General features: G+C 45.7%; 1 protein-coding gene across 1 annotated transcript in view; it reads right to left on the reverse strand.

Moving 5' to 3' along the window:
• Window positions 1-18,862, reverse strand: part of ZFAT (zinc finger and AT-hook domain containing) — a 197,194-nt gene that overhangs the window by 19,908 nt on the left and 158,424 nt on the right. The window contains exons 13-15 of the mRNA XM_021688474.1: window positions 14,616-14,734; window positions 4,796-4,922; window positions 2,149-2,279 (exon numbers count right to left, since the gene is read on the reverse strand). Of these exons, the coding sequence (XP_021544149.1) occupies window positions 2,149-2,279; window positions 4,796-4,922; window positions 14,616-14,734 (377 nt within the window). The remainder of the gene's footprint in view (window positions 1-2,148; window positions 2,280-4,795; window positions 4,923-14,615; window positions 14,735-18,862) is intronic.

An 18,862-nucleotide genomic window follows, 5' to 3' on the forward strand; every position in this document is an offset into this window, starting at 1 on the left:
GCTTGTGCGCTCTCTCTCTCTCAAATAAATAAAATCTTAAAACAAAACAAAACAAAAACCAAAAAAAACACTTTTCTTTAAATTTAAATGAGGGGACAACTGAATTCAGAGGCATTCCTTCACACAATGCCCCTTTGCCAAAGGTGTGGGTGTTTGCTGCCTACCTGCCCCCTGGTGCATCCGTCCATCCCCCATCCATCGGGTACCAGCAGCCCCAGTGAGCCAGGTGCCCGGCCAGGCACACAGGATGATGACAAGGACACATGCTCTTGGCCATTATTTCCAAATGCAGTTGCTCTGGACTGTGTTAGACACTGATGCTCCTCCTAGTCCCGTGTTTTCAATAAACCACAAGATTCTCTAAGGGATCCCACTGTTTCCTGCTACTGCAAACACATTGTCCCTGTTTACACTGGTCGGACTGGAGGCTTATCTGCCTCATCCTGTGTAGTGCTGTCGACCCAATGCCTCGAAGCACATCGAAGCTGTATCCTAAGCCGGCAACCTCATGTATCATTGCACTGTCTGTGATGCTCAATAAATCATGTCCCTGAGCAGTGGCAAATCACAATCGCTGGCACCTTCGTGCAATTCTCAAAAGTCTAGTAAATACAAAGGAAAGCAGTGTACGAGTCTGTTCCCAACCAACGGGCTGCAGGCCACTGCAGACTGACACACCATGTCCCACTGTGGCACTGCCGTCCAGGTTCTTCTCGAGACAAACCACAGTAATGGAGGAGCGTTTCTAGGACACGCGGTCCCAACATTCATCTAGATGTGCTGAGTCTTGTCTGCGGATCATGAAGTCCAGAGTTGAACCAGAATGTACTAATTCCCCAGAGAATTACTCAGCCTGGATTTTAGGCTTTGCACTGTGTTCTGGGCACACCTGGGGGGACAGTTGCAGAGACAGCTTGGGAAGCCTACTTCTGATTCATCAAAGGGACGCTGCCGGGGAGACAGCACTCAGAGGTCCCCATGTGAAAGCCACATTAAGAAATATCTCTCTTTGTTAATGCCAAGAAAACCTACTCCTTTCATGAAGTTCACCATTCCACATTGCCTTGTTTACTGTTATAAACTTCGATACCAAATGCACAGTCAATCCTGCATGCTTCTCTTAAGACACACCTCTGCTCAAACATCAGCAATCTGCCCCCAACAACCCGTTATAAAATATCCCCCAAGCACGCTCTGGTGCCCATAGCCCTCTCCTTGTTTTACTGTCCTCCACTGCACCCGTTCATTTAACATTCTTTGTGCATCACCTGTTCATTTCTGTTTTACCTTTTTTCGCACTAAATAGTGACCACAGTGGTGGCTGTCTCCTGGAACCCCAGAAACACTGGGGTTTGCCTGGCAAAGAGTGGGCATTTACTAAGTAGTTCCTGAATGAATGATTCCAAGGATGGGCAGCTGTAAAACTCTATGGTCTGCATTTCAGCTCTCTCCGTGAACTTGAACTTTGCCTGAGTCTGGCACGTTTACCACTGTTTAGCTTTTTTAAGTATTTGTGGAAGCCAAGCTAAAGCTTTTGTAAAATGAAGCAAGAGATAGTAGAGAGAGGGGTACAGACCGAGAAAAAGGATGATCTCATTACCAATCACACTGCATTTTAACAGCTGAAGCCTCTGAGGATAGAAGGGGAGGAAATGAGCCAAAGAGTTTATCAATTAAGTCGAGTAACCTCTATTCAAAAACTGATCATTTCCTTCCCATCGGCTCAGGCATCGACCAGGCGACGCTGCATCTTTCACGAGGCCAGTCCACTGAGAAGCCCTCCCAGCTTCTCTGGCTGCTCCCACAGTTCCCACCCAAGGGCTGCTTTTCACGACAGCTGTGTCCAAGTGTGTCCACATCTGCTCATTTTCATACTGGGATTCTTGGAAGGGAAATGAATGAAAGGTTTCCAGAATTTTAAAAAATATATTGTACTCCTCCCCTAAAACATACCTCCGCCTATGGAGCTACTGAAGACACACTCCCATAATAATCGGAGGCAGAGGAAGAAATGCATGAGCCTAAGCCAACCTCCTTCCCAATCCCACCTTAGGGAAATTCAGCCTTGACAACCTACAGGGCAGGAGAGAGAGAAGGTGTGTGGCAGTGTGGAGAGAGGAAATTTAATGGGGCGGGGAAGGCCCTTACCTGTTTCACGACAGTCACTGTCCCTGGAGCCATGGCAACCACGGAGGCCACGGCAGTGGCGTCATGGGCCTCGGTGCCCAGCTCGATGATCTGCTGGAGGATGTTCACAGCCGTGGGGTCAAGGCGGTCACCTTACAGGGAAGAAGCAAACGGGACACCAGTAAGCCCACCAGTGCTGGGGGGCACTGAGTGCAAAACCAGACCTTACTAGAGGCCACTGGGGAGCAGTACCCACTCCAGGGGAAGCACAGATTCTCCGCAATCGCTCAATTTCAACAGCAGGATAATTTGTATGGTGCTTTTTGGCTTGAAAGCACTTTCTATTAGAACATTTCAAAAGCCCAAATGATCCTGTGAGGAGATGACAGTGTGATATTACCCCCATTTCAGAGCCTGGTTACCTCTGCACAAAAAAGACAGGAGACTTGCCTGGGGTCATTGGGTCAGTTACTGCACAAAACCAGAGCTCAGGCCCAGATGTTCTGAATCCAAACTTGGTGACCCAAGACTGCCTCTCAGGAGAGAACCCCCGAGAAGTACCAACTAACACACTAACCTGCAAAGTTAGTGTCCTGTGAGCATACGCCCAGTAGGTGGCCAACGAGAGTGTGCCCAATAAATTACACAAGTTATGGACAAAACATCGGAGGATGTCTCGATTATTAAGACCAGAGGGCTTTAAAATTCCAAACCAATTTAAGCTTGGGGTTCTATTTTAATCATCTCAAACGACTGGAGTCCACAGCATCAGGGCAGCTACTGAGTATACCCCACCGGCTCTCACCATCTGCTTGACCATCTGTGACTCTCCCGAACACGGCACTCTGACCCCGATCATTAATTCACTAAGAGAGAAACTACTGCATGATCTCTGTGTTAGCATAATATTACCAAGTCTCCGCCAGTGTCTGCATCCTCCTGGACTGGCTTTCCGCGGGCCACATTCCAATGTGAGTCACTCAGGAAGAGCCAGAGAAGGGGAGCATGATGTGTTCTATGTCGCGGGTAGGATGTGGTGTGAGACTAAGTACACGATGGTGTGAGTGACTTGCATATACTCAGAGCGTACCACCCTGGCGTTGCCCTACACACACACACACACACACACACACGCACACACACACACACACACGCATGCACGTGCACACACACTCTCTCTCTCCTTCTCTCTCGCTCTCTCTCTACGTAAGGGGGGTGTGTGAACTGTGCCTTGCAGCCAACCACTCTGAACATCCAAAGACTAAACAAAATATTTACCTTAAAAACTTACTGAGCTAAGTAAGGTTTAACTCCTCATGCACTTACTCCCTCGGTGACCATTAATCAGGCCTGTCACCAGGAGCATGGCTCCCAGGGGGAATAGAAAGATCTGCCTCCATCTAACACTCTCTCTCCTCCTTCGGGACTCATGAGACAGTTCTGTAAGCAAATTATTCCCGCACCAGGTTGGTCCTGTCTCGGGACAATCGGGAACGCCGCAGAAAAGTCAGGTGGGTCCCCAGCAGATGACATGCAATCTGAACACTGAAGGTACAGGTGAGGTGGCCAGAAAAAGCGTAGGGGAAGGAACAGACCGTGTCCCAGAGATCACACACAGCAGTGCAGGTGTGGGGAAAAAGGAGCACCTGCTGGGTCTTCAGGGGAGAGCAATCTCAGGGGCAGAGTAGAAAGGGATGATGGACAAGGAGCCAGGACCCAGAGCTGGTGCGCCTGGCTTGATGGGCTGCAAGGTCTGAGCCTTATCCCAAGAGCCAGGAAGAGACACGAGAGAGGCCTCAGAAGGAATGTGTGCACGCATGGGGGATGAAGGCACAGGGCTTAGCAGTCGCTGAAGCCACTGAACATGAAGGAAGCAAGCACAGACTCAGCCAGGGCCTCAGCTCCGGGTGCCCCATTTAACAGCCTCAGCCGGGCCACTCCCCTCCGCTGAACCTGCCGCTCTAACCAGCCACCACGGGGAAGCGCTGTCTCCGGAAGGCCCTCAAGCTCTGGCAGCCCAATGAGCCCAGCCGTAAATAATCCGCCCAAAGGACTGTTTTACTCAGGCTGCTTATGACCTGGGCTTTAGGGCTTTAAGAACCCGGCAACACTGGCAATTTCCTACCTCCTGCCACTACCTAATACTTTCCTCTGAATGCAAATCAGGCTGTGGTCACACATTAATTCGGGCTCCATCCAAGTGCTGAAAAGGACTAAGAATGCATAAAGCTGGAATCACCGCTGGGGTGACACAGTGGTCTGATTTTAAAATTGATCTAATACTTGAAAACAATGACATTTGATGGAAAAATCCTGCTTTGGGGCTTTTCAGAAGACTGGGATGCAGGCAGTGCCAGGCTCGAGGCTCTGCAAGGCGGCCGCGGCAAGGTGAGCAGCTGTGCCCTCAGTCCAGCTCATGCCACCACTGTCCCTGGAGCAGAAACAAGCCCCTCCCCCCACCCCCGGAAGAGAGGCCCACAGGGAGCCAGGGATAGGGACACCCAGACCACAGGATCAGCTCCAGCTCTCAGCTGAGCCCTGCCGGCAAAGCCCCTTCCACCCCTGTGGAAGCATTCACACATTCATTCATTCATTCAGCATGCCCACTAAAGAACAGCTCGAAGGTCGCTGGAAAGTGTCTGAGGGGACAGAGCGTGTGCTCTCTCACCACTCTCCGAAGTGTATCTCAGGTCCTGGAGCGCGGCCACGGCTGCCTGCGTGCCCTGAACGTCCTCTTCGGCTTCTGTGATGTGCACGTACTGGGTGGAGGGCTCCTCGGGGGTCTCTGTCACTGGCTAAACAAAAACAGGCTCATCTGAGTGATCTTCTGGAAGACCACCTGCTACCCGCCAGTCCCAGGATAACGTATGGAGACAAATCAAAGGCATACGAGCAAACCTCTGCGACACCTCATTTACCTGGCATCCCTGAGAGATCAGCTGCTCCAATAAAAACACACTTTCCTTTTTTCCATCACATGTCTTTTCCTGCTTTGTCGAAGATTATTTGACCATAGACGGTCCATATCTGGGTTCTCTATTCTGTTCCATTGGTCTAGATGTCTGTTTTTGTGCCAGTACCATGCTGTCTTGGTGAGCACAGCTTTGTAATATAGCTTGAAATCCGGCAACAAGATGCCCCCAGCTTTTTCTTTTTCAACATTTCCTTGGCGATTCAGGGTCTTTTCTGATTCCATACAAATTTTAGGATTGTTTGTCCCAGCACTTTGAAAAACATCATTGGAATTTTGATCGGGATGGCACTGAAGGTATAGTTTGCTCTGGGTAGCATAGACATTTTAACAATGTTTATTCTTCCGATCCATGAGCATGGAATATTTTTCCATTTTTTGTGTCTTCTTCAATTTCGTTCACGAGTGTTCTGTAGTTCCTAGAGTACAGATCCTTTACCTCTTTGGTTAGGTTTATTCTGAGGTATCTTATGGTTTTTGGTGCTACTGTAAATGGAATCGTTTCTCTAATTTCTCTTTCTACAGTTGCATTGTTAGTGTACAAGAAAGCAACTGATTGCTGTGCACTGATTTTGTATCCTGCCACATTACTAAATGCTGTATGAGTTCTAGTAATTTGGGGGTGGAGTCTTTTGGGTTTTCCACATAAAGTATCATGTCATCTGCGAAGAGAGAGAGTTTGACTTCTTCTTTGCCAATCTGAATGCCTTTTCTTTTTGTTATCTGATTGCTGTTGCTAGGACTTCTAGTACTATGCTGAACAATAGTGGCGAGAGTGGGCATCCTTGACGTGTTCCTGATCTTAAGGGAAAGGCTCTCAGCTTTTCCCCACTGAGGATGATATTCGCTGTGGGTTTTTCATAGATGGATTTGATGAACTTGAGGAATGTTCCCTCTGTCCCTATACTCTGAAGAGTTTTAATCAGGAAAGGATGCTGTATTTTGTCAAATGCTTTTTCTGCATTAAGTGAGAGGACCATATGGTTCTTCTCTCTCCTCTTATTAATGTGTTCTATCACACTGATTGATTTACGAATGTTGAACCACCCTTGCATCCCGGGGATAAATCCCACTTGGTCATGGTGGATGATCCTTTCAATAAATGGTGCTGAGAAAACTGGACAGCCACATGCAGAAGAATGAAACTCGACCATTCTCTAACACCATACACAAAGATAAACTCAAAGTGGATGAAAGACCTCAATGTGAGACAGGAATCCATCAAAATCCTAGAGGAGAACATAGGCAGTAACCTCTTTGACATCGGCCACAGCAACTTCTTTCAAGATACATCTCCAAAAGCTAGTGAAACAAAAGCAAAAATGAACTTTTGGGACTTCATCAAGATAAAAAGCTTCTGCACAGCAAAGGAAACAGTCAACAAAACAAAGAGGCAACCCACAGGATGGGAGAAGATACTTGCAAATGACACTACAGATAAAGGGCTGGTATCCAAGATCTATAAAGAACTTCTCAAACTCAACACTCAAAAAACAAATAATCAAGTCAAAAAATGGGCAAAAGACATGAAAAGACACTTCTCTGAAGAAGACATACAAATGGCTAAAAGACACATGAAAAGATGTTCATCATCATTAGCCATCAGGGAAATTCAAATCAAAACCATACTGAGATACCACCTTACACCAGTCAGAATGGCAAAAATGGACAGGGCAAGAAACAACAAATGTTGGAGAGGTTGTGGAGAAAGGGGAACCCTCTTCCACTGTTGGTGGGAATGCAAGTTGGTACAGCCACTTTGGAAAACAGTGTGGAGGTTCCTCAAAAAGTTAAAAATAGAGCTACCCTATGACCCAGCAATTGCACTCCTGGGTATTTACCCCAAAGACACAGATATAGTGTAAAGAAGGGCCATATGCACCCCAATGTTCAGAGCAGCAATGTCCGCAATAGCCAAACTGTGGAAAGAGCCGAGATGCCCTTCAACAGATGAATGGATAAAGAAGATGTGGTCCCTATAGACAATGGAGTATTACTCAGCCATCAGAAAGGATGAATACCCAACTTTTGCATCAACATGGATGGGACTAGAGGAGATTATGCTAAGTGAAATAAGTCAAGCAGAGAAAGTCAATTATCATATGGTTTCACTCATTTGTGGAACATAAGGAATAGCATGGAGGACATTAGGAGAAGGAAGGGAAAAATGAAGGGGGGGGAATCGGAGGGAGAGATGAACCATGAGAGCCTATGGACTCTGAGAAATAAACAGGGTTTTAGAGGGGAGGCGGGAGGGGGGATTGGTTAGCCTGGTGATGGGTATTAAGGAGGGCACATTCTGCATGGAGCACTTAGTGTTATATGCAAACAACAAATCATGGAACACTACATCAAAAACTAATGATGTACTGTATGGTGACTAACATAACATAATAAAATTTAAAAAATTAAACAAAAACAAAAACAAACAACAAAAAAAACACTTTCCAAAATGGAAACTTCTCTTTGCAAATACCGAGACATTTTTAAAGCAGCTCTGGTAGAAAGCTTCCTGCCACACATTCTTGCCTTGGGGACCAGAGTGTGATGTTCACAATTAGAGATTAGACACGCGCAGAGATTCTTGTGTGTGCTCTTCTGATGGCCGCTGTCTCCTCCCACTGCTGCCTGAGCCATCCTGATCTTCCCGGCTCTGGGGCCTTGTGCCGTCAGGCCCCCAGAGAGAGGGCACGGCAGAGCTGCAGGTGGAAGGAAGCGGGGCGGGCAACTCTGTCACCCGGGTCAAGTTTGCAGCACAAGTCCTGGCACCGAGTAAGAGCTCAGTCTGCCATTGGCTATTCCAACCATTCTTATTTTTATACGAAGGAGACGATAAACAACGGACCACGGGAAACACATCTGCAAAATCAGGTGTTGGGAGGGTAGGAGGGGCTGAAGCGACATTCACGGGTGCCGCAAACCTCAGGAGAGAAGAGGTGGGCCAGAACTCAGCATGTCACAAGAAATCGGCATGAATAATGGCCTCTTTCTGGAAGGGACGGGGAGGGCGGGGGAACCATAAGGCAGGAAACAGGAACATCCACCAACAAAGAATAGGAAGGAGGACTTGACACAAAATTTACAGGTGCCAAAGTTACGCTCTCTAAGTACTTATTGGTAATGGACACAGTTCAGAATGCCAGGTAATTCTTCTCTTACAGCCAAGGGGCCAAGTGCCTTTCAAGATTCCCAGCCTGACACATAGTAGACACCCAAGAAAAATGTGATGAATGCATAAATGAACAACAACAACAACAAAAAACCCTACTTCCTTTTAAGTACCATTAAGCCACAAATTGCCCAACACTGACTGGGCCCAAGGAATGTCTTAGCCCGTGAAAAACAGCTTCTTCCTCGCTGGGGGAGCTCTGTGTAATGATCACATGTGGGAAGGATGGGCTTTGCAAGGCATTCTGGGGAGCCAAACGACAGCCCAAACTGGTGGACAGGCAGCTTGTCCTCCCACAGGTAACCGACCACCTGAGCCCAGCTTCTCGGCTGCTCTAGTCTCTCATTTCTGGAGACGAGTACATGGCTTTGTGTGAACTATTTTCACTGGGTTCAAAGCTCTCCTCCTTAACGTGTTGGGATCTGCAGGAAGCAAGGCCTTCAGAGCAGAGGGGCGCTACCACACACGCTTAGAAAAGCACCAACTGACAGAGAGACGTGGGGTATTAGGTCAAGAATTGGCATTCCAATGCCTGTTTGTTAATAGAGAGCAAAACCTTGCAGTATGAACTTGAAACATGAGGACTCTATGTTTTCCCTTAGACGAGGATGTGATGTTGATGACAGCACCACCACCAATAATCATAGCTGCTGCCAAATACTGGGGGTCCTGGGGGCCTCCCAGGAACTAGCTATGGACCTCAACAATTTGGTACCATGTCTCTTGGGTATTATTAGCCTCACTGTATGGATCAGAGGATGGAGAACACAGAGGTTAAATAATGGTTTCTAGTCAAACCATTTATACGGGATAGCACCAGGATTCAAAGTCTGTCAAATTCCAATGCACATACTTCCTATATTTTCTTATAGAAAATTCCCAACACACACAACCACAGGGGGATGAACCCTCAGTGTACACATCACCCAACTTCAATAATTATCAATTCACAACCAGTCTTAGTTCCCCTCTGTCCCCACACACACTCCACGCCCTGCCCTTGGAATATTTTGAAGCAAATGCAGAAGTCATAGCATTTTATCTATAAATATTTTAGAAGGTATCTCCGAAAGATAAAACCCTTTCAAAACACAAGCACACCACCACTGTGACATCAAACACCGAACAGTAAGTCCTTAACGTGACCACATGCCAGGCCATGTCCTTGTGCTCCAGTATCTTATTTCCCATAACTGACCCTTCAAATCAAATTTAAGTCACTGAATCCATGTATTAGAATGGACGGACATGTCTCATAAGACCTTTATTTATAGGTTCTCCCTCCGCTCTGACTCCGACCCCCCAACCCCGAATTATAGTTCTGTTGGGGAAAGTGGGCTGTTTGTCTGCAGAGTTTCCAATAGTCTGAACTTTGCTGATGGCACCACTGTGGAATCATTGAATGTCCACTGTGTTTTCTGGCCACTGTGTTTCCTGCAAGTTGGTAGATGTAGAAGCTTAATCAGATACCGATTCCCTTTTTGGCAAGAATGTTTCATGAGTTATATGGTGTACTTCTAACAGGAGACATATGACGTCTGGGTGTCTTCATTATTTCTGTGATGTCAGTAGGTAAGGGATGGCCACTGCTGGATCCGTGACACCATTAGGGGCTTGCAAAATGGTGATACTGTCGATCTTCATTTGTTAGCTGGAAAACATCTATAAATAGAAGCTTCTCCTCACCAAACATTTGGTTATATTGAGGTATAGTTAGTTTAGAAAAGATTAAAATAACTATTTGACTCTGGGCCTTTATTTACCAAAACAGAGTTGATGCCCTAATATCCTACAAAGGTGACTGAGTTTTCTCCCCAATGTCAGTATAAACCCATGGACTGAAATATTCTTGATATGTTTCACTGTGCTTACTAAACACTAGCAACAGGCTCAGAGTTACGCTATCAGCCCCCCTCCCCACCGCCAACAACAGAGTAACTGAAAACAGTACGTGTCTTTGCAGTTCTATTTGCCCTTAGCTTATACCCCACTAGGAGGAGCAAACTCCTACCTTAAAGTCTGTGGAAATAGTCCCTCTGTGTAGCTAAGCCATCATTTTGATATACAGTTAGAATCATTTATTTCACTTTCCTCTCAATTTTTAGGGCTTGCATTTTTTTAAACTTCGATTTTTTTTTTAGTATTATACGATATATATCCATGGTTTCAGAGTCACATCTGTACAACTGGATGTGCTAAGAGAAATCTGGCTTATCTCTTTATCCCCTCCATTTTGGTGTGGCCCTACCTCTCCATATAAAATGCACCCCCCCCGGTTTTTATGACTATTTTATTTTGAAATATTTTTCGATTTACAGAAGAGTTGCAAAGATAAAACCAGGAGTTCCTATATACCCTTCACCCAACTTCCCCTCACGGTAACATGTGACGCAACCGTGGTACAATTATCAAAGCCCAGAATTAACACTGGAACCATACTATTAACAACAGACTTTACCCGGATTTAACAGCTTACTCCCTGGTGTCCTTTTTCTGTTCCGGGACCCAGGGCTCAGTCACCAAGTTTCCATGGTGTCCTCCAACCAGGGACAGCTCCTCAGGCTTTCCTGGTCTTTTGTGAGCATGACACTCTTGAGGAATCCCGGTCAGGTATCTGATCACACACATCGACACATCATTTGGATACGTCTGACGGTTTCTCATGAGTAGACGGAGGTTGAGGCTTTTTTGAAGAATACCACGGCGGGGAAGGAGCATGCCCTTCTCATCACGTCAGGTGGCACACGATGTTACTGTGACTTACTGGGGATGCTAACCTCTGGTCGCACGGTTAGCATGGGTCTGCCAGATGCCTCTACTGAATAGTTACTGTTTCCCTCTGTGATCTAGTGACTATCTGGGGGGAGAGATTTTGAGGCTATGTAAATGTTCTGTTTCTCCTTATATTCTAATTTCAGCACCCATTGATGGACTTGCCTGCAGCGATGATTACTATGGTGTTCTAATGCGAATTCTCTATTTCCCTCATTCCTCCCAAGTATATCCCTCAGAATTCTTCTGTGCACAAGAACTGTTCCTTCCCCACCATTTGTTCATATTAGTATGGACTCACTGATATTTTATTCTTTGAGTTGTAGTACAACACTATCATTGTTTATTTTTATTTTTTAAAGATTTTATTTATTTATTTGAGAGAGAAAGAGCACACAGGCGGGGCAGAGGGAGGAGAATCAGACTCCCTGCTGAACAGGGAGCCCTACTTAAGGCTCGAACCGGGACTCTGAGATCATGACTTGAGCCCAAGCCAGATGCTTACCCAACTGAGCCACCCAGGCGCCCTGATCATTGTTTAGTTATTTAAATTGTTCTGGCTCTGGCCATTGGGAACTTTTTGGGTTGTCTCTTGTATCCTTTTGACATGCCTCCATCTTTCGGGAGGTGGGGTGGGGGGAGAAGCATGTTGTTACTTTCTAGGACCACAAAATACTCTAGGATCATCTTACATATTTTCTGCCACAGCTCTGGAATTCACTTTTCAAAGGACCCTGGTTGCTTTTATTGGAGACTCCTATTAGAAACCGAGATCTGGGGAGGTGTCCTCACGGCCACTGAGTGTCACTGCTTCTGGGCTCTCAGCACAAAAGGCTAAGAAACAAATGTACATGGACTGTGTATAGGCACACATCTGGACTTAGCACGCAAGGAACCTATTCCTCTATCTAAACCTATAATACATAATAGGGCTGTGATAAATAGCGTGGGGCAGACACCTTTTCTCATTTTGTCAGCATTACTTTAGGGTACTTTTCTAGTGGTGGGATTGTTTAGTTAATGGATAAAAAAGTGCACAAGTAATTTTACTAGATGTTGCTAAATTCCCGTTCACAGAGACAGTAACATTTTGCATTCCCACCCGCAATGCATGCGAGTGCATTTTCCCCTCAGCCTCTCCAACAGAGAGGATGTCCAATTCTGGATTCTAATAGGTAAGAAATTCTCTCTCTGTTTCCATCAACATGTGCTATCATGTTTTCAGATATTCAAAGTCACCTGCATTTCTTTTTCTGTGAACCTTTCTTATCTCTTGCCCATTTTCCTACAGGGCTGTTGATCATTATTTTTACGAGACTTCTGTAACGTCAAGGTACTCATCTGTTTTCTACTAAATGACCACAAGTATTTTGTTGTCATTTGTCTCTTGAGCTTTTTTATGAGTTCTTTTCCATAAGACTTTTTAAAATGTAGTCAGTTGTTCTCAATCTTTCTCCTTGATGAATCTGGATTCTGAGTCATAGTTAGGCAAGCTCTCCACACTCTGAATTTAGACATGAATTCATTCACTCGGGTTTTTCTTCTGGTATTCCTAAAATGTCACTGTTTTTACATTTAAATCTCTGATCTTTTCGCTCTTGCCTCTCTCTACATATACAAGCTAGCTATTCATTATTTTATGTTTATGTTTCAACCTGATGCTTATCATGCTAGTAGTTTTTCATTCCTTCTTTTGGATTTTCCAAAAATAGAATTCTGCCATCTTCAGATAGAGACCTTATTTCTTACCTTCCAATGCCTTTTTTTTTTAAGATTTTATTTATTTATTGGACAGGGGGAGAGAGAGAGAGAGAGAGCACGTGCACAAGCAGGTGGAGAAGCAGAGGGAGAGGGAGAAGCAGGCTCCGCACTGAGCAGGGAGCCTGACATGGTACTCGATCCCAGGGATCCAGGCCACGACCTGAGCTGAAGGCAGATGCTTAACTGACTGAGCCACCCAGTTGCCCTCTTCCCTTCCAATTCTTTTTTCTTTTACTTTGAAAGAGAGAGAGCATGAGCAGGGGAAGGGGGAAAAGCAGACTCCCCTGCTGAGCAGAGAGCCTCACACGGGGCTCGATCCCAGGACCCCGCAATCATGATCTGAGCTGAAGGTAGTCGCTTAACCGACTGCCTTCCCTTGCCTTCCAATTCTTAATGTCACTATTTACTCTGCCTTGTCGGACACATTGGCTGATACCTCCCAACTGATGTTCAAGAGCAGAGCTCCTGGGGCAGACTCATCTTGTTCCTGATTCAAGAAGACACCCTCCAGTGTTCCCTCACCAAGTAAGATGCTAGCTAGAAAACTGCATGGATGTATTTTTCCATGTTAAGAATATATTAAGGATATATTCACCCAGTTGTACCCTGTTTTTAATCGGCAGACGCTTAAGTTTGTCAAGTGCCTTTTCTGAATGTGTGAAGATAATCATTTCATTTTTCTCCCTAGTTCTATTATGATGATGGATTATATTAAAATACTCCCTCCTACTGAACCATCCTTTCCTCACATTCTGGAATCATCCTCACACTCTCGTGATGTATTATTCTTTTTTTATTATTGTTTTTATTTTAAAGAATTTTACTTATTTATTTGAGAGGGAAAGAGAATGAGAGAGAGAGAGAGAGCTTGAGAGGGGGAGGGTCAGAGGGAGAAGCAGACTCCCTGCCAAGCAGGGAGCCCGATGCGGGAGACTCGATCCCGGGACTCCAGGATCATGACCTGAGCTGGAGGCAGTCACTTAACCGACAGACACTCAGGCGCCCTGTATTATTTTTTTCATGTGTTCTTGGATTGTTTTCAAAGCCCTTACTCTTAATCACCGTATGCTGATGCTCCAGAAAATGCTTGGATAAGTGGTTCTCATCTGGGGGTGATTTGGGCTCCCGGAGACATCGGCAATGTCACAACTGGGGATGCCACGGTATCGGGGGGGTGGGGAGCGGAGGGGGTGGTGGGGTGGAGGTCAGTGATGTTACTAAACATCCTAAAATGCACAGAATAGTCCCTACAACAGGTTATCATGTCAAAGATCACTGCTGAGTCTGGGAAACCCCACCTTACATAAACTGCAATTAGTCCGTGGAGGTGACACTTGGTGCTTGGAAAGAGACAGCTACTGGCTTTGATCACACAAATGTGTTTCCAGCCAGGGGACTGGTTCTAACACCCGAGGGTAAAACAGAGATGGCAGGTGCGACACATGTTTAGCACCAGGACAGTGGGGCCTAGAATCAGAAGATGGAGCCCTTCCCAGTTCTTCCGGTGAAGACTCCTTGCCTTGCATCCTTCCCTCAGGGGCAAGAGCTGATACTCTGGATTGGTGAATCACAGAAATGCAAATACCAGTGAGAGACCAATACAGACATTCTCAATGCAACTCAGGGTAAGAATTTGCAGGCACAGCCCTGGTCTCACCCTCCAACAGAAGACAGGCTTTGAAAAGATTTCCTAGTTTCCTGACCAGAAAACCCAGTCCTCTGAGGAGCCGCTGATTGTGCCCAGGACCCGGGCCTGCTCGGTATGTCATTTGTATCTGGAAATGTCAAGATCAATACCGTGCTTTAGAAAGTTACCTCCCACTTGGAATCTCCTTCGTTTTCCACCAACTTCAGGCCATGCTTGTTCTTCAGGTGTCTGTTGAACTCCCATTTGGTGCCGTAGACGAAGCTGCACACAGGACACTTCAAACCACCTGAAGGCACAGAGGAAAAAGGAGCGTTCACAGCACGGGGAAGTGCCACAGGGCCGCCTCCCGTCCAAACACCTCAAGGCCAGGGAACGCACGGTTCTGTCTGCAGCGCCTACCTCTAGTCCCAGCCTCCCTTCGCAAGAGAGCAGAACAGTGACAGAAGAGGTGTTTTTCAGGACAGAAATTTTAAAGCTTAACGTTTTTCTTTTCATTTTTGAACGAGCGTTTGCAGAGAGTCTAATATATATAATATTTTAGGTGCCAGAGTGACAGAATTCCCGTGGCCATGTGAATACGTGGCCTAAAGGATTCTTTCACTTTTTTTCGTTTGAAAAAAAGCAAATAACCGAAGGATAAGGCTGCTTTTCTCAATCATCTTTGTCCCCAAATACTAAGACCAAGAGCCAGATTCTCAGTCTCCTTCACATCAAAAGCTGAGCCATTTGTATAAATTCCCATTTGGATTTCCCAGTAAAGAACCAATTAAAAAGTTGGTCACATCCTGAAACGTCACTATTTATTGAGCTGATTACATTTTATACATGTTCTGTGAAGTGTTTGGATTTAAGAGCATGTAAAACTCTAGGGAAAAAAAAAAAATAGAAAAAAACCTAAGAATCACACAAAAGATCATTTTTCTAAAATTCTATCAGGAGCAGCAACTAAATTAGTGACTGGGAAAAACCCACTTTAACAGGCTGTGAATTCAGAAGCAACCTCTAACCGCTGGGGAAGGTGTCCGGGCAGCAGGCCTCCATATCCACACAGATGATTAGCAGGCCAGAGTCGGCTGCCCCCATGAAGCCGCCACCCTGAGCTGGGTGGGAGCACGTGGGGGGCACAACCGGTCTCCCTACAGCCACTGCTGGTCTGCTCTCCACCCTGCACACGGACAGGGCTTCTAAAAACACAACTAGGGGCGTCTGGGTGGCTCAGTTGAGCCTCCAACTCTTGATTTCGGCTCAGGTCATGAACTCAGGGTCGTGGCACTGAGTCCCACGTCAGGCTCTGTGCTTGGCAGGAGTCTGCTTGAGATTCCCTCTCCCTCTGCCCCTCCCCCATCTCGCAAATAAATGAGTAAGTAAATAAAATAAAAACACAAGCGGAATCACATCTCTCACAGGTGTAAAACCCTCCAATGGCTTTCCATCAGACCCAGAATAAAATCCCAGCTCTTTGCTGTGGCTGTGTGACCTTACTGTCACCCCTGCGTGACCTTGGAGGGAGTAGAGGAATTCCGCCCTGATGATGAGGTTGTCCTGACAAATTACACAATCACCAGGCACATTTCATGGGGATGCATAACACAATGTAAGCCTCTCCCAGATGCAAGTAGGATGTGAGTGATCTCCTCAATCAGTTCCGTGTCGGTGGGATCTGAGGGTGCACAGCTCTGTAATTGGGGTTTCCTGTCTATCACCCAAGGAGCTGAGTGACTCCCCAAACAGTCATGAGCACAAAAGGAAGCCGACCCAGACGGCCAACAGTGCACCCCCTCGTACCGTCAGCTCACGGCTTTACCGCTCACTATGCTGGGAGGGCACAGCACAGCATAGCGGGTCCGACAGAGACAGGGGATGGAATCAGCAGAAAGACTGGCAATACCAAATCATAAACTTCCAGAACATTCCACAGAGGAGGCAGCTCCAACAGATGCTTAGTTTCTGAAACTTGCACACTCTACACTCTTTTTTTAGGCCAAACCAAATGGGCTTGTTTTTTCCTGCCTAGATGGTAATTAAAAGTAGTTTTGAGCTTCCTTTGTTATCACTTATTAATCATCTAAAATGATGTATTTTCCTATGGTCATCTTTTAAAACTCCCCAAGGTGTGAGAACCTCTGCCTTTTCATTTGGTTCAACTGACATAGCTCCCCCTACAAAGACTTAACAAGAGGCAGTGAACAAAAGCAACCTAAATGACATTAAAGACTCCTTCTGCAGGACTCCTTAATGGAAACTAATTTAAGGAGAAAAACATCCTTACATTATGTTTAAATTAAAATTAATATAATGCCCCATATTAATTAAAACTTCAACCTCTGCCACATGGCCTTTAATTAAAGAACACCACGTTGAAATACGTAATCTAGACTAAATGCAGAACTATGCCACTTAATTGACATCAAAGCTGAGAGAAATTAATTTCTAGTTCAATTCATTACACTCTTAGGCAGTGCACAATAAAGGTCATGGAGGACTTGGTGCATTTACTTGTGGCGCTGATATAAAGTACACACCATAAAAACCGCAAACCTCTAAAAATCACAGTTTCCTCAGAAGGCATGACGAAGCAGCAAAAGCACAGAACTCCAGGCGCAATTTGAAAAATCGATCATGGCATCTTTTGCTCTTTTTGGAATGCAGTGTTCTGGAAGAGTTTTAGGCATTAAAGTATCTTTGCTCCTTTGTGGTGGGTGACCTTATTGAAAATCCAACTTTAGTTCCAATAACATGACTCCTGGAGCAGCACAGAGCATTGGGTTGGGCAGTCAGATGCCAGAATTTGGCACTTGCTCATGTGACCCAGAGGCCACTTCCTAAAACTCTAAGAGCTTTGTTTTCTCTAGGGGGAAATGTTAAAGCTCTTATCTTCAGAAAAAAGGCACTCCAGGGGCACCTGGATGGCTCAGTTGGTTCAGTGTCTGCCTTGGCCTGGATCATGATCTCAGAGCCCCGCTTCAGGGTCCCTGCTCAGCAAGGAGCCTGCTTCTCCCTCTCTCTCTCTGTTACTCCCCCTGCTTGTGCTCTCTCTCTGAAATAAACAAATAAAATCTTAAAAAAAACAAAAAAAAGGCACTCCAGTAGGCAGAATAATGGACGCCCAAAGATATTCACATCAGGGAGAAAAGGGGCCCCTCGTGCACTGTTGGTGACAACGTAAATTGATGCAGCCACTGTGGCAAACAGTATGAAGGTTCCTCAAAAAATTAAAAATACTACCATCATATGATACAGCCCTTCCACTGCCGGGTTTATACTGGAAGTAAATGAAAATAGAATTTCAAAGCGATACCTGTACTCCCACATTCACTGCAATGTGATTCACAATAGCCAAGATATGGAAACAACCTCAGTATCCACCAATAGATGAATGGATAAAGCAGTCGGGGTGTGTACACACACACACACACACACACACACACAGGAATATTAGTAAGCCATGAAAAGGAAAGAAATCTGACATTTTCGACAACATGGACGGACCTAGAGAACATTATGCTAAGGGAAGTAAGTCAGACAGAGAAGACAAATACTGCATTGTATCACTTATATGGGAAATTAAAAAAAAAAAAGTTGAACTCATAGAAACAGAGCAGAAAAGTGGCTGCCAGGAGCTGGGGGACAGGGGAAGTAGGGAGAGATTGGTAAAGAGTATACACTTGTACACTTGCGGTTGTAAGATAAATAAGGTCTGAGGGTCTAATGTGAAACACGGTGATAATCGCTGATAACTGAAGTTCGCGAAGAGAGCAGAACTTAAAACATTCTCAACAACAGTGAAAGGATTTTATTAGCTGACTAGAGGATGAGAATCCTAAATATCTTACAGCTTTGTGAATGACACCCCAATAATGCTGGAAAAAAAAAAAAGGCAGTGGGGACCTGTCAGTAAATTGGCCTGGGCTCTATTGACAATGTGACCCCACATGAAACAGGTGGGGGTCCTGGCCCCCAGGAGCTGACCATGTGAAATGGAATGTGCATAGATAAACAACAAAGACAGTATGTGGGGTTTTTATTATGATGGAAAGTAAATAAACATAGAAAAAGAAAAACAAAAGAAAGATATTTAGATCCTGATCCCTGCAACAGGGGAGTGTTACCTCGCATGGCAAGAAGAGACATGGAAGTTGTGATTCGTCAAGGACCTTGAGATGGGGAGATTATTCTGGATTGTCCAGGCAGGACTAATGTATCACAAGGGTCCTTACAAAGAGGAGGCAGAAGACGGGTCACAGAGAAGCAACAGGAGGAAGACTCACAGCCCCTGCTGGCCATGAGGATGGGGGAAAGAAGGGGCTCCAGGCAAGGGCAGCCTCTGGAAGCTGGACAAAGCAGGAGAACACACTGCCTGTCCCCTGGAGACTCCAGAAGGAATACAGATTTGTTAGCAAACCTGAGTTCAGCC

Source organism: Neomonachus schauinslandi, chromosome 4 (genome assembly GCF_002201575.2).
Source record: "Neomonachus schauinslandi chromosome 4, ASM220157v2, whole genome shotgun sequence".
NCBI classification, from domain to species: Eukaryota; Metazoa; Chordata; class Mammalia; order Carnivora; family Phocidae; genus Neomonachus; species Neomonachus schauinslandi.